Source organism: Nomia melanderi, chromosome 1 (assembly GCF_051020985.1).
Source record: "Nomia melanderi isolate GNS246 chromosome 1, iyNomMela1, whole genome shotgun sequence".
NCBI classification, from domain to species: domain Eukaryota; kingdom Metazoa; phylum Arthropoda; class Insecta; order Hymenoptera; family Halictidae; genus Nomia; species Nomia melanderi.
Genome location: NC_134999.1, coordinates 2515812 through 2542620, shown reverse-complemented (window position 1 = coordinate 2542620; position 26809 = coordinate 2515812). Strand labels below are relative to the sequence as shown.

General features: G+C 32.1%; 3 protein-coding genes across 4 annotated transcripts; all 3 read left to right on the top strand.

The window, feature by feature from the left end:
- Positions 1-497: 497 nt before the first annotated feature.
- Positions 498-8681, top strand: LOC116430527 (phospholipase B1, membrane-associated). 2 transcript variants are annotated; one of them, XM_031984834.2, is made up of 7 exons: positions 498-735; positions 2422-2520; positions 3238-3449; positions 4156-4332; positions 4951-5249; positions 5949-6127; positions 7234-8681. In XM_031984834.2, the coding sequence occupies exons 1-7, from the start codon at positions 603-605 to the stop codon at positions 7383-7385; spliced, it is 1251 nt and encodes a 416-aa protein (XP_031840694.1). In that variant the 5' UTR covers positions 498-602; the 3' UTR covers positions 7386-8681. The 2 variants fall into 2 exon arrangements, with proteins under 2 accessions (XP_031840694.1, XP_031840783.1); XM_031984923.2 differs by lacking the exon at positions 7234-8681 and adding an exon at positions 7096-7130.
- A 1861-nt stretch (positions 8682-10542) lies between these two features.
- Positions 10543-17621, top strand: LOC116433013 (phospholipase B1, membrane-associated-like). Its single transcript, XM_076367552.1, has 7 exons — positions 10543-10828; positions 11324-11419; positions 11760-12016; positions 12160-12336; positions 14302-14600; positions 14829-15007; positions 15375-17621. The coding sequence occupies exons 1-7, from the start codon at positions 10642-10644 to the stop codon at positions 15515-15517; spliced, it is 1338 nt and encodes a 445-aa protein (XP_076223667.1). The 5' UTR covers positions 10543-10641; the 3' UTR covers positions 15518-17621.
- LOC116433055 (phospholipase B1, membrane-associated-like) lies at positions 17395-24616 on the top strand. The gene is made up of 7 exons (XM_031990789.2): positions 17395-17618; positions 19941-20036; positions 20611-20822; positions 21373-21549; positions 22389-22687; positions 22988-23166; positions 23667-24616. The coding sequence occupies exons 1-7, from the start codon at positions 17486-17488 to the stop codon at positions 23816-23818; spliced, it is 1248 nt and encodes a 415-aa protein (XP_031846649.2). The 5' UTR covers positions 17395-17485; the 3' UTR covers positions 23819-24616.
- The last annotated feature ends 2193 nt before the right edge of the window (positions 24617-26809 follow it).

The window sequence follows — 26809 nt, the reverse complement described above, 5'->3', positions numbered from 1 at the left end:
CGAAAGAAAAAGCGGAATTTTAAATCAAATTTCAAAACCGATCATTTGACCCGTACGTTTAGTATTAAAACTGTTGTATAATGGAACACATAAGAGAAAACAAAATACTGGAAAGAAAAGCTGGTATAAGTTTTAGAAATAGACATTTATTTCACATAGTCAAACAAAAGAAATAATAATAATCACTTTTGAGAAAACAAAAGTACATTTTACTGGGTGTTACGTATAGAAACAATCTTCAACAACCGGTGTTTATCGATTTACCCAATGAGCAGCTCATGAAACACACCCCTTAATTCACGGTCGCCATTCGATTCACCCAAGTGTTCGGCAACTTTTTCTCAATCACGGGTGGCAGTAACGAGCATCCTTCGCAACGATCATTGAAACTCAGTACCGGTTGTGGCACTATCAAGGTCGATGATACGTGTACGCAGCAGCCGGCGCGGAGGTTTCGTATTGTCCTGTGAATATTTCGATCTCAGATCACGGCCAGAACCTCTGAAAGGCAGACGGTACTGCCATTTCAGATTCGTTCGGTGCCGCGTGAAGGAAAGCTCGCATCATCGTCTCCAGTACGCCGTCCGCGACGCGCGCTTGCGATGAGCCAGCTAATAAAGTTCCTATCGGTCTTGCAGTTTTGTGTCCTGATCGCGGCTCAAAGGACGGCACTGGATAGTCCGGGGAATTTAATGCTTTACGGACAAGTTCGTCGTCTCCTCTTCCGCGCTTTTGGTACGTAGATGAAGAATTTCGATGGTCTTTGTGTGCGGCTGCTTCGAAGTTTTCGATGAAACTCGATTCGGAATTTTCTCTGACAAGTTTATTTTGATTGGAGTGGATCGATGATCACTGGACTTTAGTTTTGACGTGAAACTGTAGATTCGTTTTTTCGAAGGTACTGCGTGTGGTTTCCTTTTGAATGCTGCGTAAGCTTAACTCTGCAGACGAAAGTGTTTCACTAGAAATATTCTACCTTTTTCAATGAGATACAAGCGACATTCTTTGAAACTAACTAATGAGGAAACGTATAGAAATTATGAAGCAAAGTTGTTTTCTTTCAATACTTCCCATATCGATGCATTATACGAAGTATAGCATTATATGTAAGCCTATAATTTTGTTATATGAAATCCAGTGATCGAGAGTCACCTTCCATGCAAAGGGTTAATTTGAATGTTACAATTAGATTCTTCTCTGCGTTTTTGGTATGTACAGGAAAGACTTCGAGTATCTTTGACGTTTGCATGGTGGCGCGAAACGGTGCACGTGCGGTGGGTATTAACGGATTGTACTCGAGAGGCGACACTCAGCTGCCACGAGATTGGTTACAGCAAAGTTATAAAGTATAATATTTAATATTGAGATTTGTATAATGCACTGATACGTGAGATATTGAGATAAAATAGCTTTTTTCCTTAATTTATGTGTATGTTTTTTGTTGAGTTAGTTTCAAAAAGTGTCGTTTATATCTCATTAAAGAATGTTAAATATTTATAGTGAAAAACTTTTGAATCCAAAGGGTTAAACCTGTGCCAGATAAAAAGTTTAAAGAATCTTTTAAATTTTCAATGAATCTCTAGCAGAGTTTTCGGGCACAAGTTTATTTTGAAATCCAGTTTTAATTCTTTGAAATCGAAAGATTTGAGAAATTTCAATTGAATTCATTGTATTGTATTGTTTTATACGGAAAATAAACCAAACGTGCACTCAAACAGGTTTCTTGTACGTATATTTTTAGTTTGAATGTTAAAATAAAGAAAGTTATTCAAATAGAATCATATTTGGATCATATTTTCAACACTTAACAGTGTTTCCGTTTAATTAACACTAAAACTATCGAGCATTTAATACGATTAATATGTAATCCCTACAAAAATTGTAACAATAGATTATTGCCGCTTCTTCAGACATTCAAGTGAAACTATTTATTTTCAAAATCATTTCATCGAGTATTCTATGCTTTTAAGATATCAATAATTGCGAAATAAAAAATATAAACCAATCATTTTGACTGATACGGTAGTTCTAGTGTTTTTGTTCAGTGTTCTATTAGATTTCAAAGGATAAATAGATTTAATGATGTTTAACAGTTTAGTAAGTGTTTAAATTAAATGCTTAAATATTCGACATCAATTTTTATGCAAGTGTTTGAAGACATATTTTAAAAGAATCATTTAACTTTCATTTCGTGTCAATAGCGCCCTTTCGTAATCTACGAAATGAAAGTTTACTTAAATTGACTTGTTGCTTCTGATTAAAACGGATTCTTACTTATTAATGAATAAACAATAGCGCCGTTTTTATTAATGAATAAATGATGCAGCCATTTTTATTGACGAATAAAGATTAGAGCCAAAATCATTATTCTTCAATTGTTGATTTTCGTCTCATTGTTACTGACAATTCAATCCCTTGCAGTTGATAGGACATCAAACAGAAGAAGCAGTGGGGACAATATACTTCCGAATACCCAAGAAGAAATTCCTGCAAATGTTCCTTTTCCATGTAACGTGACAGGTAATTTGAGATTCAGTTATTTTAATATTAAATTTCAGTTGCAATAAAGTATAATGGGAGATTATTTTACATGTTCGATTACTATGTTTAAATCAACGTGTGCATTACCTTACCTTCCTTGCACTTAAAAATTAGATGATCGATCCTTCGGAAATACTTGAAAACAATTATAATATAAAAGATGACTCATATCAAATAAAAATGATTAATTACGTAAGTAAGTTGATAATAGTGTAATGCAAAATAATTAATGATCGTTCCTACTTATCTTTAGTGCAAAAGAATAACTGTTACGTTAAGCTCTCAAGATTTTTATGGCACTTAACTTGCTAACCCCTTGCCCTACGATGTATTTTTGCACTGTGATCGATATAACTACTTTGCCATTAATAATTTTTTGAAAAAATAGAACAATTTTAGGAGTATTTGATGTCTGTATTTGCTCTAACGTATAATTATTCATAACAGAAGAACAATGTTTAATTTGAGCTCAAGAAGGATTAAGTAATATTTATCTTTGTCAAATTCCCTTTAAAATCTTTACCACATCAATTCAATTAAGGAGGAACCAAAACAGTATGAAACAATCTAAAAAGTTCATAAATTCAAAAACTTACAAAAGTAAATTTCCAAGTGAGAAACATTCGGCTAGTAAAGTATGAGATTTCTTGTTCGTGATGTAACAAGTTTAATTTTGTTTATAACTTTCATGGATAGGCGGCAGATCTCCGCGAGTACCGACTTCTGTTCATCGTTTGAGGCCAGGAGACATAGATGTGATCGGATCGATAGGTGATTCGTTGACAGCGGGCAATGCAATATTTGCGACCAATCTCCTTGAAATAGCGATCGAAAACAGAGGTGTCTCGGGGAGCTCCGGTGGCCAGGGGAATTGGCGAACTTATTTGACACTTCCGAATATTCTTAAGGTACTTAACGATTTCTATTTACGATATCAACCCTTCGTTATCCGAAATATTCTTGGTTTTTAATCCTGAAATTGTGGCTACATGACCTGATTAAACTACAATTTAATATTGTACTTTACTAAACTATTTGAAAATATTGGAAAAGCACTAATATTGTACTTATATACGAAACAATTGCCACATTGCGAGTAATTGTTACGAAAGTTGGTAAAATTAATGGTTATTCCAATGAAATGGTATATGGATACTAATAGACCTAACGTGAAAATAGATTTTTAATACTAGAACTAACAGTAATAGTCAAAATGACGGGTTCCTGCTTTTTTATTTCGCAATTATTGATATCTTCAAAGCATTGAATATTCGAAACGATTTTGAAAATAAATAGTTTCACTAGAATACTATTATGAATGTCTAAAAAAAACTAAAAATACTCTATTGTTAGAATTTTTATAGGGATTACATATCAATTATATTAAAAGCTTGGTAGTTTTAGTGTTAAAGGAGCTTCGTGTAACATAAAATTTCATAGAATTAACTTAGAAAGTTCTACAATTACATTTTTTCCCAAAATTCTAATAGTTCTGGCATTACTCTTTCAAGTTAGGTTTTTAAACTGAATTTTTGTTTCTAATTTATAAAAATGATGCTATTTAATTACCTACTGTACAGAATATTGATTTATAATGGTTTTCTTCTTATACAGGAATTCAATCCAAAATTGTTTGGCTATGCACTCGGAGATTCGTATACTGCTCACTCGGCATCGCAATTCAATGTCGCCGAAATTGGTGCAATGTCCCGAGACATGCCTTTTATGGCACAATATCTAGTCAACAAAATAAAAAAGGATCCCAGGGTTGACATGAAAAACCATTGGAAGGTTGTATACTAAATAAGAATTTTAAATACAACGGTAATTAATAGAACGTTTAAGATTTATGAACAGATTAATGTGAACCAGATAACGTTATAATAAACACATTTTCCTCGAGATTGTAACTTTTTTTATATACAAAGATTAACTATTTAAAACAGTTGTATGTAGAAATCTTTTCAGATTCTGTTTGCGTGGAAGTTGTAAATTACTTTAAAATGTTAAATATATACATATTTATATTAATATATATATATGCAGATGTTATTCACGGTGCAAGAAAAACTACTTTCAATTAGTTCGAAATAATTCCTGAAAACAAGAACAATAAGCCCATGTTGAAAACAAGGTCACTTTTGTGTTCTTGTAAATAAATTTAATACAATAATGAATTATGTACCGAGTAAAATGAGTACACTGAGTAAAACGGGTAAACGGGTAAACGGGTAAACGGGTAAAACGGGTAAAACGAATAAAACGAGTAAATTTAGTAAATTTAGTAAATTTAATTAGTAAAATAAACATTTTTAGTTCTTTATAAGCTATTCCATTGTGTTCAAACTGAAGAGATTCCTCGTACATTTTAACTAGGAATAATCATGTTAAAGAGATACGTGTTTGCAGATGATTACATTTATGATTGGAAACAACGATTTTTGTACGAACATATGCAATATCCCTTCACCATGGTCTATCGTTGACGACCATAAAAAGGATCTAATTAAAACCCTTCGATACCTGAGGGACAATTTACCACGGACATACGTCTCTCTTATTCTACCTCCACATTTAAAAGTGCTTGTTGACACAACGCAAGGAAGAGGCATATTCAGATGTTACGTATTAACAACGGTGGAATGTCCTTGCCTGATTGGATTGAAAAATCTAAGTAAAAGACCTCTGTATTACGAAGTGATAAAAAGGTTTGTTTGATTCGACGAATATACAATAATTATTTGGAATATAACGTCTTTTTTTATATAATATTAAAAATGTCCGCTGTCGAGTAACTTAAATTAGTTCAAAATTACACACAAAATGGTATAATAAAATGTTACTAATGAAAATGTTCGATTGTAGGTAGCACTAATTTTGTAATAACAGTATAATTCATTTCTTTTCTCCTTTTAAACAAATAAGTCTATTTCTTTCAGTGTTTTCTTTTAATCATTTGAAGTCTATATATATATATATATATTTGAGAAACGATTTTTACATCAATAAATGTTTCTCGATAGGATTTTTAGGACGTAATTTTTGTGTACTATTTACGTAAATTATAAAAATTAAGTTTATTTCGGGTTGTCTACTATGTAATAGCCCGGTGACTACATATATTATTATTGACTTTACTACGAATTAATCGTGTTAATGAATACGAAAATCATACATTACAAAATAATAAGGTAACAAATTAAAAGCAGTAAATGACTATATAATGTTTTACATATCAATATATATTGATATATCTCACATATTAACATATCTTATAGTTGTAAAGTAAATCTAAAAAAATGTTATATGTGGGACCATTTTGATTATTTACAACCTAATATTATTCACATATTGACTAGTTTATTCTTCTGTTTCTTCAGTCATTTATTTTAATGTCTCGTTTGTAGTTGGCAGAAAATGGAAGCAGACGTTGCAGAGTATCCAGAGTTTCACACAGAAGACTTCACAGTTGAAGTTTTACCCGGTATTAAACAAGTAACTATACCACTAGCTGAGGATGGATACCCTGATCTTTCCTACATGGCTTATGACTGTTTCCATGTATCTCAAAAGGCAAACGCATTATGTAAGTATAGTGAAGCTCGCTTAAATTCCACAGAAATCTGCTCGGCTAAATTCCACAACACTAGCGCTACTCTTTCCCTACTCACTGTCTCGAGGTCAGTCTGACATGTTATCCCAGTAGACAGAAACAGAAAATGAATACAATGGACAGAAACAGGATAGACGTAAAGTGCGTTATTGACATGAACCCAGCCGGCCTGTGACTCAAAAGTAAAGAGCGACAAGTGGATTTGGCCGCATACACCACCTTAACTCGCGGCTCGGCCAGTAACAAAGTCGTGCCGAAACTAATTTCGCTATTACTATCGGGCCGAGCGCTCCAAGTGGACGTCACTCCTTGCCCTTCTTCACTTTTGAGCCATAGGTCGACTGGTATACAGGGTCGAGGCGTGGGACTTCAAAGCGACTCCGCACGCGTCAAATATACTCGTATAATGGGGAAAATTTCAATTACAGTAATTTTAACGTTACCTTCTCAAGTGTGGTACCGATAGATTGCTGACATTTTTCTGATTAAAATGAGTGCAAACACGACGCAAATCGGTCTAGTTTTATCGATTTGGGGGAAATGAACCTTTAAATTTGTTAATTACATTAAGTCCGTAAAACTAGTCCGATTTCCATCGTGTTTGGACTCATTTCAGTCGAAACAATTTCAGAAATTCACTGGTACTATATTTAAGGAGGGAAGATTAAAATTACTGCAATCGAAATTTTCTTCGTTGTATGTTTGTATTTCACGGGTGCGACGTCGCTTTGGAATCCGCGCCACGACTCTTGGTGCTCGAGGGACTGCGTGTCATCTGTTTCTACTCATTGTATTCATTTTCTGTCCCTGTTTACTGAGATCACATTACACTGAGTTCGAGGCAGTGGGTAGTCAGGGAAGAGTAGGGATGGTGTAGCGAAATTTAGCCGAGCAGATTTTGTGGAATTTAAACGAGCATCACTATAATGACCTCTTTCCAGCGCGATGGTAATTTGTGGATGGCTGCATTTCTGTTGAATGATTCATCTTTGGAAACTTGAGATGACATTATCGGACAGAACTTTCCGATATTCTATTTATCACCTAATATTCGTTGATTTTAACTTATTTGTTGCCAGATGGAAATATTCTGTGGAACAACTTGATGGAACCACATGGTAATAAGAGTACTGATTGGTATCCTATGATGAAGAAGTTCCTGTGTCCTACTGCAAAAAAACCATACCTAGTAACGCGTGAAAATTCACGGAGAAGTAACAATCTTACTTAATGTAACACTAGAACTACCGAGCGTGTAATAGGATTAATATGTAACTCTTATAAAAATTGTAACAGTAAATTTTTTCAATTTCGTCATATATTCATTATAATATTCAAGTGAAACTATTTATTTTTAAAATCATTTTGGATGTTTAACACTAAAACTACAGGACAGGTAAAATTGGCCCACTTCAAAATCTTTATTTTGCAAGTATTTAAATTATGAAGGCGTTTTTGCAAAATAGTGTTAATTAAATTTCTGTATTTGTACAGATACAAGACTAGGAGACTCTTCGAAACTCAAGAAACATATTGTTCTAATTTTTATAATAAATTGGAAACAAGTTATTCTAACTGCTCGGTAGTTTCAGTGTTAACACTTTTGAGATATCAGTAATTGCGAAATAAGAAAATTGAAAACCATCCATTTTAACGGGTGCAGTGGTTCTAATGTTAAGGCGAGCTTTTCTAACTATAAGATTCAACTGTAGAAAATATTTTCAGTGCGTAAAATAGTAGCGGAAAATATTACTAGACTGCGGATCTTTATGCATTTATGGGAAAATAGAAAGTGCAAAATTGTATTGAATGCATACAATATGAAGAAATGTATAAAATATCTGAATTGTAGTGCTTTTTATGACATTCGTTAGAAAGAACTATTTCCTATCGAAATTATGTTTCTTCAATTACATTTTTATAAATTTAAATTTGCATAAAAATCCACAGTCTAATCATTACGATATCTCCCACGAATGATGTAATCATACAAATTAATCATATAAAAGAAAGCATTATTGCATTCCAATATTTATGTACTTGGTACGTATACAAATAGAAAACGTCCACGTTAATTGAATGTAATGTCGAAATTAGCATTTGCAATATACAATTTGTTGAATTACGATTGTTACAATTTTCATACAATTGGGAACAGTTGATGTCGATATAAAAAATTTATTTGCTTTAAGTATCACCTCATTACACATCAGAATGTTGCATAAATTGTGGGACATATTAGTTTAACAAAATCGAAGTGCCATTCTAGTGACCTTACACTTATTATTTATTTGTAATTTTTAAGAATTTATTTGTACGACTGCTATAGGGCCAGTTTTATATAAAATCTAAGGAAACGATATAATATGTAATTGTATCATAAGAAGGATTGAATAATATATAAATATAAAAAATTTACAAAAATCTACATAATATAAAAAATTTAAATGTGTGCAAGCAGAGAATGTTATCGAAATTGAAGACTTATCACAAAAGTTGTGAACGGCATGGTAAGTTCTCACATCTATGTAACCCAATATAAATTAATAAACTGTATATAATTCTTATTTAATTTTCCTTGCATCTTCTACGCTTGTAAAAAAATCTCTGGAAAAGTTAATCTAATAATACTATGTGTCAATAGCAAATGACTATTAAATTTTTTCTTTGTTATGTGGTACGCAACGTAGGTCGGAAAGAGATGGTCCATTTTAAAAACAAAAACTATTACACCATAAATATCAATAATACCTAATCAAAGTATTTTAATTAATTTATTTTAAGTATTATATTTAATATCTTCTAACCAAGATGCAGTATATTGCAAAAACAATTGAAAATATAGATATTTGACAATCTAAATGCGATCGGACAATCTCTCCCACTAAGCCATTTCACCAAGAAGTACCCTATAGAGAAAAATGGAAAGTGTGTCCGGTTGCCAATGCACGCTCAATCTTCCTCGCAATTTTGTATGGAAAAATGTGATACGTTTATTTATTCATTTTTTAATATATTAGTGAGCAAAAGTGAGACAGATAATATGGAGAAAATGTGAAATCAGAAGAATCTTGTACTGATAGAGGTATATTTTCTAATGAACAGTACGTTCACTCAACATCGCAAGAAAGGCACTGGAATCAGAAAATGATGACACATTTTGTCGGTATTTTCAAGGTCACCAACGTTTTTTAAGTGAAACTGCATATTTTTTCCCGTGTATAATTGTAGCCGACATCTAAACAAATTCAGCCCTGTACACGATGTGACCTTTAAATAACCTTCAATTCAGAAAAATAGAATAAATAAAGTTAAACGTATAAGGTTTATTTGCTGCATTTCTGTTGCGCTAAATGTTTAAAATTATTTCCTTGAGCTGCGATCTTACGCCTCTTCATTTCCATCTGTGGAGAAAACTGAAAGACGAAGTTTATCATGAACAACCAACCACTCTAGAGAACATGAAAAAAAGAATCATTAGGGATTGTACATCGATTCCCTGGGAAATGAATTACAGAGCAGTAAATTCTATCACTTTACGGTTATATAACTGTGTTGCAAATGTCTCGCAGAACACATTCATGTTTATCTATCGATTAATCTTACCTATTTACCTAATCACCGATACCATTATCATGCATAGCTCGCTACAAAAACAGACTTGTTTTGTAAAAGTAAAATCAGTCTTCGATAATGTTCCGGCACGGTTTATTTGGTTGAGACACAGCCATCGGTACGTAAAGATTTATGGTATGACCAATTACACTCGGTCATGTCTAAACACAATCTAAGTAAATTTTGGAAGCGTTTTATTGCTAGCTGCATTTTTACATCGGGTGTCATAAATAACCAGCAGCTGACATATCATAAAAAAACGGCAGCTCAACCACTTAAACCCCGAGCGCATAGCCATCGGTACCCTTGCAGGTCAGAAGGACCGACGTACCCCCTACCTCCACTACAAGTAATGTGGGCGTAGGCTGAAAAACTGTAATCAGCAACACGCCGATCGTTTAGCCTTCTGATTTGACACTAAGGACACTGCCCTACATTACTACATATAAATATATATACTACATATATATATGTAGCGCGAGACAGCATGGAGAGAGACATATAGACAACACAAGTTCATTACTAATCACGCTGTACTCACTGGACAACAGACACACTTCAACTTTGTACACACGTACACACTCCTTTCACTCATTATCAATCAAGAAATACAGTCCACTTTCGACCGAAAAGAGGAGAAGTCTTTTTTCATCATTCCAACTATTTCACACAAGGTTAACTCGGCGTGTGAAAGTGTTACGCCACGTCCACTGATATTGCCTGGACAGCGTGCACGAACAGATAATATATATTAATCCCAGGAGACGAAACAGTCTCGTATTGCTTTGAAAATACTTCAAAGTGACGTTAGATCACGACGTGTAGCTTTGAAAGGTAGACGGTTATACAATTCAAAATTCGTTCGGCGTTATATGGAGGAAAGCTCACATTATCCTCTAATAGTAATTTCTCAACGCACGCTTGCGATGAGACAGTTGATAAAGTTTCTATCGATTTTGCAATTTTGTGCCCTCATCGCAGCTCAAAAGACGGAGTTGGACAGTTCAGCAAACTTGGAGCTTTACAGTCAACTTCGTCATGGTATCCTCCGCTCTTACGGTACGTGAACTAAAGACATCGACAAGTTTTATCGAGTTTACACGGTGACGCGAATACTATGCGTACGATAAATATATTTCTTTTAATTATCCCTTTTGTGAGTTACATTTTGTCGCTATGCATTAGAAGCTAGTTTTAATAAATGTTTATGGTCACACACTCAGTTTATTCTCATTTCCTCACGATCAATTTTAAATACGTGTGACTTCTTTGAAATTTTCAATAAAATTCGATTGGAATTATTATGGAATTATTATGGAATTATATTACATTGGTTGAACGACAGTTTATATATGTGCTTCAGTTTTGATACTTTTAAATGGGTAGATCTTTCACATGAAACTATTGTGCACCTATGATTTTCAACGATATTCTTTGAAACTAATTAAATTTAAATTAAATAAGAAAACATACATAAATTAAAAAAACAAATCTCTACTTCATGTCAATATTTTAAGTAATCAATTTATTTGAAAACTATTCATCACATGACAGTTAACAGAATATCAAACAAAGGAAGTGGGAGTGATGTATTTCCAAATACCCAGAAAGATGTTCCATCAACAGTACCTTTTCCATGTAACGTAACAGGTAAATTAAAGTTCAATTGTTTTAAGATAAATACAAAATTATCTGCAATAAAAAATATTAGGAACGACTGTATAACTATATGTTCTATTCCATTTTTAACCAAGGTGTCCTGCATGTTATTTTTGAAATTAATAAAATAAATAAAGTCTGGATATTTGTTTGTAAAACGATAGACATGATGCAAAAATTTATTTCGAACGAAATTTACAAAGACGAAGTATACCTAATAAAATACCATTGAAACATTTAACGCTCGATATAGAGTGAAATAACTCGTGATATAATATCCTGTTTTTTATGTTATAACAGTTATAATTTGGTTTATAACTTTTATGAGTAGATGGTAGATCTCCGCAAGTACCGACATCCGTTAATCACTTAAGACCAGGAGACATAGACGTGATTGGTGGGATGGGTGATTCATGGACAGCGGGCAATGCAATATTTGCGACAAATCCGTTGGAAGTACTGATCGAAAACAGGGGTGTCTCGGGGAGCTCCGGTGGCCAGGGGAATTGGCGAACTTATTTGACGCTTCCCAATATTCTCAAGGTTCTTGATGATTTCTATTTACGGCACCAACCCTTCATATCTAATGTAAACACTGATTCTTAAAGAAGTATCGTGTAATATAAAATTGCATATAATTAATCTAGAAATTTATATAATTAAATTTTATTATGAAATTTAACTTCCTACTGTACAGAGTATTGATTTTGAATTGGTTTTTTCTTGTACAGGAATTCAATCCAAAATTGTTTGGCTATGCACTCGGAGACTCATTTACTGCTCACCCGGTGTCGCAATTCAACGTTGCCGAAGCTTTCGCAATGTCTCGAGACATGCCTTTCATGGCACAATATCTAGTTGACAAAATAAAAAAGGATCCGAGAGTTGACATGAAAAATAATTGGAAGGTAATATACTAAATAAGAATTTTAAGAATAACGGTATTTGATATATCATTTAAGATTTATCAAGACTTAATGTGAATCATGCAACCTCATATTGAACACATTTTCCTCTTGTAGAGGATTCAGATCTTGTAGATGAAACTAAGTTTCTATTTTAATACACATGCATTACTAATGCATTGATAAAAACTAGTCTCAACTACTTTTAGCTAATTCCTGATAATACAAACAACAAATTGCTGTGCAAATACATTGCATGTTAATTGTTTGACGATTGATTTATTGTTGGAGTTATACGAACGTAGTTAATTACTTCCTGCATCGAACATACTAAAAATAAAATAATTTTTACGTTTTCGTGAATACATTGAATACAAACCGAACTAAAGAATTAATCGATTAATTATTAGTCAATTAATATATTAAGTGGGTGCATATGAAATGTCGGTTTTTCTTTACGTGTGAACTTTTGTCTCCCTGTTTTCGTTATGCTTTTGTTTTTGGCATAACCTAGTTTATAGTCGTACTGTCCATTGGCAGAGTCACATTTCAACAAAGAAAATTTTCTTAAAACTGTTCCCTTTTGTTATTTAGCTTGAATTTTATACCGATATGAATTCAACCGATATTCGTGTAACTTTTTTATATGAGTATAAACTTGGTAATAATGCTGCAAAAACTGCACGCAATATAAACCAGGATTTTGGGGAGAATACTGTTAATGACCGAAAAGTGCAGCGTTGGCTTGAAAATTTTCGGTCTGGTGATTTTTTCCTACAAAATGAACCGCGTAGAAGACCCAAAACGTCTGTGAAAAATGATGCTCTGAAAGCATCGGTGGAAACGAATCCAACTGTATCTACAAGGGAACTTGCTACCACCATGAAAGTTGACCATACAACAATATTCCGAAACCTTCCTGAAATTGGCAAGGTGAAAAAAAATAGATAAGTGGGTACCGCACGAACTAACCGAACGAAATAAGCTGAATCGGTTGAACATATGCTCATCATTACTAACCCGATTTCATCAAGTGCCATTTTTCGATCGGATTATTACTTGTGATGAAAAATGGGTTCTTTACGACAGTGGAAAAAGGTGTGCTCGGTGACTTGATGGGGATGAGGCTTGTGCTCATACTCCAAAGCCATCACTTCATCCACGGAAAATTTTAATAACAGTTTGGTGGAATGTGATTGGAGTAATTCACTACTCATTCCTTCGAACTGGGAAGACAATTACAGTCGAAAAGTTCTGCTAGTACATTGATGAAATGCATAAAAAATTGAAAATTATATGCCCATCACTTGTTAATCGGCATGGCCCAATACTTCATGACAACGCTCGGCCGCACACGCCGTACCAAACAATTGCGAAATTAAATGAATTAAAATATGACATTTTGCAGCACCCAGCTTATTGACCGGATCTTTCGCCATCCGACTTTCATTTTTTTAAATATTTAGAACAGTTTTTACGGGCTAAACAGTATGAAAATGAAGACGGCCTGAAAAATTCCGTATCAAAGTTTATTGATTCTAAAGATCAGAATTTCTTTAAGACAGGCATTTATGCATTAAAATCTCGTTGGGAAAAGTGTATTGAAGAAAATGGAGCATATTTTAATTAAATAAGCAGCTTTTAAAAAAAGATATGCAGTTTTATATATTCACTTAAAAATCCAACATTTCATATGCACCAACCTAATAGTTCGAAGATACCGACTGTATTAACATAAATTGCAAAGCACGCGGTGAATACTTGCACAAGTTGACAGGTTAAGTGTCACAAAAATCGTGAGTATTTCTTGTAACATTTATCAAGCTACTTAAGTTACTAATGAGTTTTATTCAACATTGACCGTCATACATATTATAAAACAATTAAGAAGCGACAGTCTTCAATTATTGTTTTGGCAGTCAACGTGTTAACAAAATATAATCATTTAAAACTGATATGTGTTTGCAGATGATTACGTTCATGATTGGCATCAACGATTTCTGCACGAATGTGTGCAATGTTTCTGCACCATGGTCTATCGTGGACGATCATGAAAAGGACTTAGTTAAAACCCTTCGAATCTTAAGGGACAATTTGCCACGAACATTCGTCTCTCTGATTCTGCCTCCACATTTAAAAGCACTTGTCGATACTCAGAATGGACGGAACATAATGAAGTGTTACTTTTCTACGGTATTTTCCTGTCCTTGTCTGTTTGCTTTAAAATATCTTGAAAACAGACCTCTATATTACGAAATAATGAAAAGGTTTGTTCTATTCAATGAATGTAATTATTTTCAATACAATGCTACTTTATTTATAACTGGGAGTGTTCGTTATCGTAAATGGTTTAATTTAGTTCAATATTACTTGTAGAATGATTTTTATGACTTTGACTGGCAAGTATTATTATTTGAATTGTTATTTATTTGCAATTTGCTGACCTAAGAAAAATCGCTGCTTGTGATTATGTTGAATTAATGTTGCAATTATAGGTGGCAGAAAACAGAAGAAGATATTGCACAATATTCAGAGTTTCACAAAGAAGACTTCACAGTTGAAGTTTTGTCCGGTATTAAAGATATGATTATACCACTTGCTGATGATAGGTATTCCGATCTTACCTTCATGTCTTACGATTGTTACCATTTATCTCAAAAGTCACACGCATTATGTGAGTATGACTTTAACAACATTTAGCATTTTATCAATTGGAATTAATGGAATACTATTTTCAAAAAATAGTAAGGAAAAATGATAATCAGTTATTTAAAAAAATATTTAGAAATCTGTACTGCAGTCTATATACTCATCCATGTAATTCAGAAAGGTATAGTTAAGTGAAAGTGGAAGCTATTTTAAACGATTTCTTACAGATAAATGAAAAATGAGAAATGTGCATATATTCTTCGATGATTCGCGGGGTTATGTATTGTTAAACGTAGAATGTATTTTACAATTCTTTATTATACTATTTAGTGAATGATCTATTATACTATATATTAACTAATAATCGTTGGTTTTAATTTATTTCTTGTCAGATGGGAATGTTTTGTGGAACAACTTGCTGGAACCGCACGATAATAAGAGTACTAATTGGTACGCGATGAGTGAAAAGTTTCTGTGTCATAGTCCAGAAAAACCGTACCTGGTGACGCGTGAGAATATACAAAAAAAAGATTGAATTTTGCAGACCAGTTTGACTGTGCATTCGGAGACTCATTTACTGCTCATCCGGCATCGCAATTCAGCGTTACCGAAGCTGGCGCAATGTCTCGAGACATGTCTTTCATGGCACAATATCTGGTGAACAGAATAAAAAAGGATCCCAGGGTTGATATGAAAAACCATTGGAAGGTTGTATATTAAATAAAAATTTTAAATACAATGGTGGTTAATAGAACGTTTAAGATTTATCAACACATTAATGTGAAACGCGTAACATTGTACAATACATGTTCTCTGCAAGACTGCATAATTTTTATACACTAAGATCAACTATTTAAAATAATTATATTCAGAGCGTGATGCATTACATAATGAAGTTGAAATGGTTATACGTTTTTATACATGAATTAAATACAGACAAAAATATTTAATTAATTGATTAATAACACTATGGAACAAATTTAAACTTTTTTCGTGTCTTGCAATAATCACTAGGCGATTCTTATAGAGTTCCTTGTCCTAAATATGAATCCGAAAACCAAATTGCTGCGTCACGTTCAATTTTTAAAAAAACGGGTTTTAGTAAAAACAGTCGAATTTTTCAGAAAAACAAGTGTTACTTTTAAAATGTTAGATGCGCGTACATTGTATGCACTTCTGTTACATTTCCACGAAAAGTGGGTTGGCTAGCACGAATTTGCTATGCACCGCAGAAAGCGTGAGAATGGTTTTTCTTAAAAAACCTTAAATTAAGGAAAGGTTAAAAAAATCTCTACAATAATTATGTAAAAATGACACGTGGTTACTGACGATTACAATTATGGTGGGAAACAAAGATTTCTGCAAGAATATCTGAACTGCTCCTTCACCATGGTGTATGGTGGGCGATCATGAAAAGGTCGAATCCTAAGGGACAAATTTCTACGAACACTCGTCGCTCCGATTCTGCCTCCACATTTAACACTAGAACTACCGAGCACTTAATATGATTTATATGTAATCTGTATAAAAATTGTAACAATGAATTATTTTAATTTTCTTCAGACATTTGTTAGATATTCTATTTATTTTCGAAATCATTTTGAATATTCGATGCTTTTAAGGCATTAATAACTGCGAAATAAAGAAACCGAAACCAGTCATTTTGAATGGAACGGTAGGTCTAGTGTTTACCGATGGTCAGAATGGAAGGAACATATTGAAATGTTACTTATTTAGAGTAGCGGAATGTATCTGTATGAATTCTTTGAAATATTTACGCAACAAATCTCTATATTACGATGTAATGAAAAGGTTTGTTCTATTCAACGAACATAATTATTTTGAATATAAAGTTCTTTTCTTAAATATTGCAAATGTCAGTAATGAAAATGTTCGATCATTTTTCACCGAAGTAAATTCACATTTTGTATATACAGTAGAATTAGTCTTTTTATTGTTCCAAGTATTCGATTAACATTTGGATCGAATACTCTTTATTTTTAACTATGTTGTAAGAATCGTTATTTTGTATAAATTTTTTACTTGCAGAAACGTGTTGAACTTTTTTATTTTCGACGATATTCATAAAAAGAAGTTGTTCCAAATATCGATTGCAGCGATCTATTTTAGAATTATTAAATCCGGTGACAGAGTAGTTAATATGTAAGATTGTTATAGACCATGTTTATTTCTTCGTGATTTGATACAGGTTTCATTGAAAAAGTGCATATTTCTCATTTTGGTAAGCTTTTCGAATCAGTTGTTCCATATTAGGTACCCGTTACCCTACATCTTATCGTTTGTGGGCTACAATTTAGAGACACCCTGTAGCAGCAGACGTGGCAGTCTCTTATTTTCCTGTAAATAAATGGATCATTCGTCACCTCACGACGTATTTCTTTAACAAATCAGGTAACCCTACCATTTCACAATCGCTTAGTACCGCGACGCGGTAAGCTCGCATTATCGTCTCTCAGTACGTCTTCTGGGTCACGCGCTTGCGATGGGACGATTAATAAGCATCCTCTGGACCCTGCAGCTCTGTGTCCTGGTCTCATGTCAAAGAACGGAATTGGATAGTCCAGCGAACTTGGAACTTTACAGCCAACTTCGTCGTGGTATCTTCCGCTCTTACGGTACTTGAACGAAAAATATCGACGATTTTTATCGATTTTTCACGGTAACACGGAATGCTGTGTGTATGATGAATAGTTATTTTTCAATTATCTCATTTGTTAGTTACATTTTGTCGCTAGACATTAGAAATTCGTTTTAATAGATGCTTACAGTCACATACTCTCAGTTCATTTTCATTCTCTCACGATAATATTAACATGTTAAGTGCCGCGTGTAGCGTTTTTGGTACGTGCTAATTTCTATAAGCAAACATTTTTTGTGTGACATGTTGGCATGGATAGCGATACGCGTTACGAAGCATCGGAAATGTAAAAAAAGGATATGAAAATATATGAAAATCATTAAAACTTTGAATATAATTTAATATATTATTAATAAAATGAGTGCGGTTTATAAGCAGAGTATAACCGAAATTTCCGGTGGCACGGAACGTGTTAAATCGTGCGTAATTGATTCGAAACATTAATGAAATTCGATCACAACTTTCGTTAAACAAGTTTGGTTGCTTATTTCTTGCTGTTCACACCTTTTTGTCAAGGTTGAAAAAAATAAACCATACATATCAGTTTATCTGTAGCTTCAAATAACATAGGATATGGGTGATAGAATTATGCTACGTTAAAAGCAAAAATAAGGAGAATTATAAGTAAAGAGCTTTTTGCGTTCACCATACACAATACTTCGTTTTCTTCTAATTTTCTTTGTCAAAAAGATTACTATGATTCACGAGAAAATATACGTGCTATATGCATGCGTTTCAAGAGGAAAGAAACATATTACATAATCGTGTAAAGCACTTTATTGTTTTTAAAATTGTTTTTCCAAGAACTGGTTATAACTGAATATTTTTAATCCACTTTTCGTACTAAAATTGGCAATAAAAGAGAAAGATTTCTGTTGATGTACTTTTAAGAATCATAAAATGACAAGAAAATGTATATTCTTTTTTTTGATACTTTTGACTGACGACATGGTTGCATTAACTTTGAATTAGTTATATCACGCGTTGATGTTTTTATACCCTATAATTTGAATACTATGTTAAGAACATGATATCTAATATGAAATGTAAATGTTTCCTGAGATGTAAATATTGATTGCAAAAAAACGTTATACATATACTGAACATTGAAAGATATTCAAATTATCTTTTTTTTTTTCAAAGGATTATTCTGACGGTTACAAGTTAAAAATAAGGTCTTAACATTGAGACTAAAAGTACTATTTTATAAGATACATGGTGAATTGATAAAATCTAAGAAAACGAGATAAATAAAATAAAGAAATAAGGAAATTCAAGAATTGTTTGTCTTTGTATAAGAAATAATTTGACGTGAATAGAATTTTGATATCAATAATCCAGTATCTGGATATCTACTTGATTTTTTGTTTTCCAGTGAAAATTTTTGAATTGTTGCCCGGATCATCACGATTTGAACCATCTTGAAGTGAAATACCTTTTCCATGTTTTCTTTTCGCCTCCAATCGAATTATTTTTTCAGTTAATATTCACATAATCTTTCTTAATACCAGGAATACTGACTGAATACCACAGGTGTGGAAGTTTTAACTGCCTATCGTTTTTAATTTTCACGTAACACATGTTTCTCTAAAAAATTCGACCGCTTTTACAGAAACCCATTTTTTTCGAAAACTGGCCGCGACCCCGCAATTTGGTTTTCGGATTCGTATTTGAATTCTATAAGAATACCTAGTGATTATTGCAAGACAAAAAAAGTTCAAATTTGTTCCACAGTGTAACTTCCACGTGGTAAACGTTGCGCCTTTTTGTGATCTACCAAACGTGCAGTCAAGCAAGCAGGGTCGTCGCTTCCATTTAAAACGGACTTTGGTTTAGCAATTTTGCTTTGTAGTAATGGTTATAGAATAAAATCAAAATCTGATAGTGTAATTCCTTAAAACTTCCTACTACTTATTCGATATATCGGTTTCGGTTCCGATTCTTCAGAACTGGTATTATGTCGGTTCTGATACGGTTATACAACTGTTATTTTATAGTTCTTCATTTTAGTTTTCGTAACTGTTTCAAAAACCGAAAAATAACGGTTATAGAACCATCATTATATCGGTTCTGAAAAACCGGAACCGAAACCGATGTACCTAATAACAGTTATATCTTTATATCGGTTCATAATACTTTAATAATTTAATAATTCGGTTATTTATAACTGTTTCGATCGGAACCAATATATAACAGTTTCAAACAGTTATTTTCGGAACCATTTCAATCCTTGCAGTATTCTTTTAATACGTTCAAGAATTAATATAATTTATTAATAAAACTATTTATTGCATGGCAGTTAATAGAATATCAAACAAAGGAAGTGGGAGTGATGTATTTCCAAATACCCAAAAAAGAGTTCCACCAACAGTACCATTTCCATGTAACGTAACAGGTAATTTAAAATTCAATTATTTTAAGATACACAGTTAGCTGCGATAAAAGATAATGAAAAACGATATTATATGTATTTCCATTTTACACCGAAGCGTCTATTACTCTATTTTTCGAAAAAATCAGATAAATGAAAATCAGATGCTTATATGTAAAATAAAACAGAACTGAAACAGACATTCATCTTGAAAAAATTTATCAAGTTAACACGTTGACTGCCACGAGAATTTCGAACGTTTTATTATAATAATATTTATTCCTTCGTAATAATGATAAATAGTATTAGAAATAATTATTAATGATTCGGTATTACAATATTCACATTACGCTATTATCTAGTCGCTTATGTTACTAAATATTTTTATTTGATATCAATTTTCTCATTGTAGTTGTTTTTAAGCAATTCGAAAGCTCCGGTCATCAGTGACCACTGTGGTATTCAACGTATTAAAGTATATCTGATAAAGTATCATTTTACCGTACATCGAGCGTCAAATATTTTAATAACTCGTAATATAATTCTTTTTTATTCATGTTGTAATAGATATAATTCTATTTATTATTTGTATGAATAGGCGGTAGATCTCCGCAAGTACCGACTTCCGTTAATCGTTTGAGACCAGGGGATATAGACATGATCGGGTCGATGGGCGATTCGTTGACAGCGGGAAATGCAATATTTGCGATAAAACCGCTAGAATTAATTGTTGAAAACAGAGGTGTCGCAGCTACATCCGGTGGCCAAGCGAATTGGCGAACTTATGCAACGCTTTCAAATTTTCTGAAGGTTCTCAATAATTTTTATTTATAATACCAATCCTTTGTCATCCGAGACAAACTCGGTTTTTTATCCCGATTTTCGATTATCGTAACTTAATTAAATTACAATTTAACATTGTACTTGACTAATTTATTTGAAAACATTACAGAAGCACTAAGACTGTACTTATGTATATGTATGAAACGATCGTGACATTACGATTAATTGTCTCAAAAGTTGGTAAAATTAGTGGTTATCGGAATCAAATTGAATATCGAGTATTTCAGGGCGTAATACCATGGAATATCAAATTAGTAAATGATATCTGTGTGACACAATACACCTAATGTGTCTATGAAAATTGATGCTTAAAGAAGCATCGTGTAACATAAAATTGCATACAATTAATTTCGAGAGTTTCATAATTAAATTTTCTTTTAAAATTCCAATAGTTCTGGCATTACTCGTTCAAGTTAGGTTTTTAAACCGAGTTTTTATCCTCGGAATTGATACAAAATAATGCTATTTAATTTCCTGTTGTACAGAATATTGATTTTAATTGTTTTTTTTTATGCAGGAATTCAATCCAAAATTGTTTGGCTATGCACTCGGAGACTCATTTACTGCTCACCCGGCCTCGCAATTCAGCGTTGCCGAAGCTGGTGCAATGTCTCGAGACATGCCTTTCATGGCACAATATTTGGTGAACAGAATAAAAAAGGATCCCAGAGTTGATATGAAAAACCATTGGAAGGTTGTATACTAAATAAAAATTTTAAATACAATGGTGGTTAATAGAACGTTTAAGATTTATCAACACATTAATGTGAAACGCGTAACATTGTACGATACATGTTCTCTGCAAGACTGCATAATTTTCATACACAAAGATCAACTATTTAAAATAATTATATTCAGAGCATGGTGTATTAAATAATAAAGTTGAAACAGGAATATGTTTTCCTAAATGAATTGAGTACAGACTGAAATATTTAATTAATCGATTACTATTTAATTCTTTGCACTCGAGAGACGGCTATCAGTCGACGTTTGATTCAACACAACAAAATTCTAAAATTCGAAATACAACGTCTGTATTTATGTAAAGTTATGCTTTACGTGTTGCATTAAGGTCTTTACAACTCTTTTCTTTAATTTGTTAAATAACTTTTATTAACTTGCGTCTTTCTCACTAAACATTCGTCGTTCGTTCGTTCGGATCCTCTTTATATATACATGCATTCTCTCTCTCTCTCTCTCTCTCTCTCATCCGCACTCACCTCATTCGCTTGGACATACACTCACTCAGTCGCGCTAATTTTGAACGGTCCTACATACATACGTTACTTGCAAAAAATATCATTGATATCTCATCAGAAAATAATAAATATTTATAAATAAGAAATATCATAGATTGCACAGAATTAATCAGTCAGTTAAATTAATTAGTTTGAACACATCGTTTAGTTTAACAGAAATTATAAAGTACGAAGTGAACATTTTTAGTTCTTTATGAGTTGTTTCACCGCGTTTAAAAGGACACTCCGTAGATAATAACTAAAATGATGATGTAAAAATGACACATGGTTACAGATGATTACAATCTTGGTGGGAAGCAACGATTTCTGCACGAACTTGTGCTCCGCTCCTTCACCGTGGTCTATCGTGGACGATCATGAAAGAGATTTAGTTAAAACCCTTCGAATCTTAAGGGACAATTTGCCACGAACATACGTCTCCCTGATTGTGACACCTCATTTAAAAGCGTTTGTCGATACTCGAAAAGGAAGGAGCGAAACGAAGTGTTACTTCTATACAATGCTGGAATGTACTTGTCTGCTTGGTTTGAAATATCTACGCAACAGACCTCTATATTACGAAGTAATGAGCAGGTTTGTTCTATTCAATGAAAATAATTGTTTTGAGTATCAGGTTCTTTTCTTTATTATTGAAAATGTCTGTAATGACAATATTCGATGATTTTGTTATCGTTAGTAAATGGACATTTTTTACGAACAGTAAAATTAGTATTTTTGTTGCTGTAAATGTATTTATTTGGTCAACATTTATAGCGTTATGAATAAGCTAAGTGATTTATAGATTCTTACTAGTTTATTTATTCGTTCATTCAGTTATTTACTTCAACATAACAGTTGTTTGATGATTAGGTTGCATTAATGTCGGAATAATAGGTTTCAGAAAGTGGAAGAAGATGTTGCAGGGTATCCAGAATTTCATAAAGAAGACTTCACAGTTGAAGTTTTACCAGGCATTAAAAGGGTAGTCGTACCATTAGCTAAAGATGGATATACCGATTTATCTTACATGGCTCATGATTGTTTCCATTTAGCTCAAAAGGCACACGCATTATGTGAGTATGATTTTAACAACACTTAGTATTTTATTAATTTTTAGTACTTAAGTCCACGCAATTCAAAAAGATACAGATAAGTGAAAATCGAAGCTTTGTTAACCCTCTGCACTCCAAAGTTTTTCTGTTAGAAGTATTCGACACATTTTCGGATGAAACGTAGGCAACATCTTTTAAAAGTAACTTAATGAGAAATTATACATAAATTAAGGAACAAAGCTGCTTTATTTTGATATTCCACATATTAGTGGATTACATAAAATTTAATATTAATTATCAAGCTTCATAACTTTTCTGTATGAAATCAAGTGCGACTGAGGAGCGCCTACGGAATGCAAAAGGTTAAACATTTTTTATAAATAAATGAATAATTAGAAAAGTGCATCTATTCTTTTTTAACGCTGAATTTATTTTAAAATTCTTTCCTATGCTATTTAGTGAATAATTTATTATACTATTTACTTATTAATATTCTGTGATTTTAATTTACTTGTTGTCAGTTGGGACTGTTTTGTGGAACAATTTGTTGGAACCGTACGGTAATAAGAGTACTAATTGGTATTGGATGAGTGAAAAGTTCCTGTGTCCTAGTCCAGAAAAACCGTACTTGGTTACACGTGAAAATTCACGAATGGGTAACAATCTTTCTTAATTTAAGACGAGTCTCTCAAGGTATATAATTCTGCTGTAGAGCATATTTTTAATACGTACTATAGTCACGTAAATTATTATTATAATATTTCTCACGAACGATGTTAGTGTACCAAAAAATCATATGAAAACAACATGTTTACTTATCAATATTAATATTTCTTAATATGTATGTAAATACATGCATTCATATTGTGGAAATGGATGTATTTGAATGTGTGTACAATAGATGAATGACGCGACTGTGTGTGTGAGCGCGTTTTGAATGAATGTTCAAAGCATTGGAATATTCTAGACTATATTGATTTTCTCTATATTGATTTTTATGTTAATAATGTTCGTTTTTTATGAATCTAGAATATTCTAAATATATGTGAAGTTAATGCATGGTAATGAAAAAATTTTCTAGAAAGTGTGCGAGTGAAACAAGAGCATCTGACTGTATAAATAGTGTGTGCGTTGTTTGATTTTGTTAGTGTTTTATCGTAAGTTGTCAAGAAATAATTATACTGTTTCTAATAAAATTCTCTCTATCTATTAATGATAGATAATATCGAAATCAGCACATGCAATTTTGTTGAATTAAATTTATTCACAATTTCCATAAAATTGTGAAGAAATTCACGCCAGGGTTGTTACATAAATTGTAAGATGCAGTATTATAGTAGAATTGGAGTGTCATTGTGATCAAAAATTTACGCTTATTGTATGTTTGTAATTTTTGTGAATTTATTTATGTGATTAAGATAAGATCAGTTTATATGTCAAATATTAAATTTTATCTATATATTATCAGAAATGATCACCAAAGTTGTAAAAGGTAAATATAACTAATGTAATTGAACTGTATATAATTTTTGTCATTAAATTTTATTTACATTTTCCTCGTTTGTAAAAAGATTACTCCGAAAGAAATATTTTTCAGTTCATTGTTAATAAAACATCAGTAAAAATCTTTTTTAAAACTATTTGGTAATTTTTTTTCGTTTCATTTCAGCAATGCTTTTCGATTTTATAATACTTTAACAATTTTGGAAGAATATTTTTTTATTTAAACTAATCTTTTACTTTCATTTAAACTAATAGTACTTGTAATAAAGTTAATAGTAAAACCCAGTATGAAAAGAATTGTTCATAACACACAATGGTAATTCTTTGAAAAAAATTACTAACTAACGAATTACCCGATGATGAATAAATTTTGGTTCGACTGACTCACATTGATAAATACTGTGTATTTAATCATTATCAAGAGTTTCATTTGCTAATTTTTGTTTTTTATCAATTATCGCATTAAAAGTTCACCTAATGCTGACGTCGACTATTTCGAGACAACAGATATCTTCTTAACGTGTGAAAAACTTAATGACCAATTCTGTTTTGTCGTCCTAGAATGGGACAGTTATATAATATCTTATAATCATTCGCGTAAGACCATATTATGCCAAACTATTTCCGTATATTGTACAAAAGAAACATAAAGCACCACTTTTTAATGAAACACCCACTATTAATTTTCTTGAATAAAATTAGATACATAAACATAAAATATTTATTATTTGAATTTATTTAAACAAAGTGTCTTTTACTATCATATAGTTGCATAAAAAGCTCTAAACACAAGGATTCGAAATTTATGTAGATTAATAGTCAAAAAGATACGGCCTTCATATATATTTAAGGAAGCTCATAATCTTCTACTTAAATGAATTACATTTACTAGCGAAGTGGTAATTGCTGTGTTATACAAAAATTTCTTTATCCAAATACTTTTGTCCTCCATTACCTCCACTATATACAGAAAATTACAAAAATACTATTTGTTAAATGTGTAAAATAAACTAATAAATCAAATAAAATAAAGTAATAGCAGAAACTATATAAACATTTCTTTTATTGAACAATTCTTCATATAGGTGTTCGTTAGTAACTACTGGTCGTATTTGTTATTTCTCTTCATGGTCTTTGAAGGTTTAATTGTAACGGAAGACCCTGGTGTAATGAAAAGGATTTAAATTAAATAATAGTTAGCTTAACAATAATAAAAGCTAGATTGGTTTCTTTTTGGTTAAAAGCTTACGTAACCAGCATTGAGATGTATGTTAAGCAATATACGATTAAAAAAGATATTTACATTCGGTTCTTACATATTACTTGATTTTTATCGCTCCTTTTCCTTGATCTTAAACTATGTGGTAACATCATATTCCGGTGTGGATCTAAAATACGCTAAAGCGTGATATATTTTGGACCTACTTTCACAATGTTTAAGTATACAAAATATTTTTTCAGGTTTACGGTGCTGCGGTAACTTTGAGGGTCAATGTACTGTGTGCAAAAAAAGGATTTGCTTCCTAGTATCGTAATATTTCGTGCCTCTCACAGCTAGGATCAAAACAGGTCGATCTGCGACATTTAAAAAATGACATTTGATTACTCTGTGTGAACACTTCCAGTTACCATTCCCATGATTTTTCGTTTCTATAATTAGTAGAGTACAATAAGCAGAGAAGTCGATTTAATTAATTGAGAATAAATGCATTTTTAAGCATTAATTTAGTAAATCAATAAAATGAAGGCTGTTTTGATGAAAATAGAGTTAATGTTATGGCTGGTATATGAGAGTACAAATTTTTATATATTTTTAGAAAATGTTACGGAATTAATGTTTATTTTAGCTACCAGTTAATAGTTCTGTTAACAAACGGTCTTTGTAATTACAATATTTTATTAAGTCAAATATACCATCTGTATGGGTCAAATTCAAATTATCTTGCACAAAATGCGGATGTGATTAATTTGGAAGAAACTAGAGAAACAAGATGATGCTAGAGAAATGAGAAAGTGATTAAGTCAAATAGACTGGAGAACGGCAACAGGGTTAAGATAATTAGCTTTTGGACATCTTCTGTAATAATTACAAAATTAATATGTACCATTATATTAGTTTTACTGTAAAATTAATATACACCGATAACCGGATCTTCCAAAT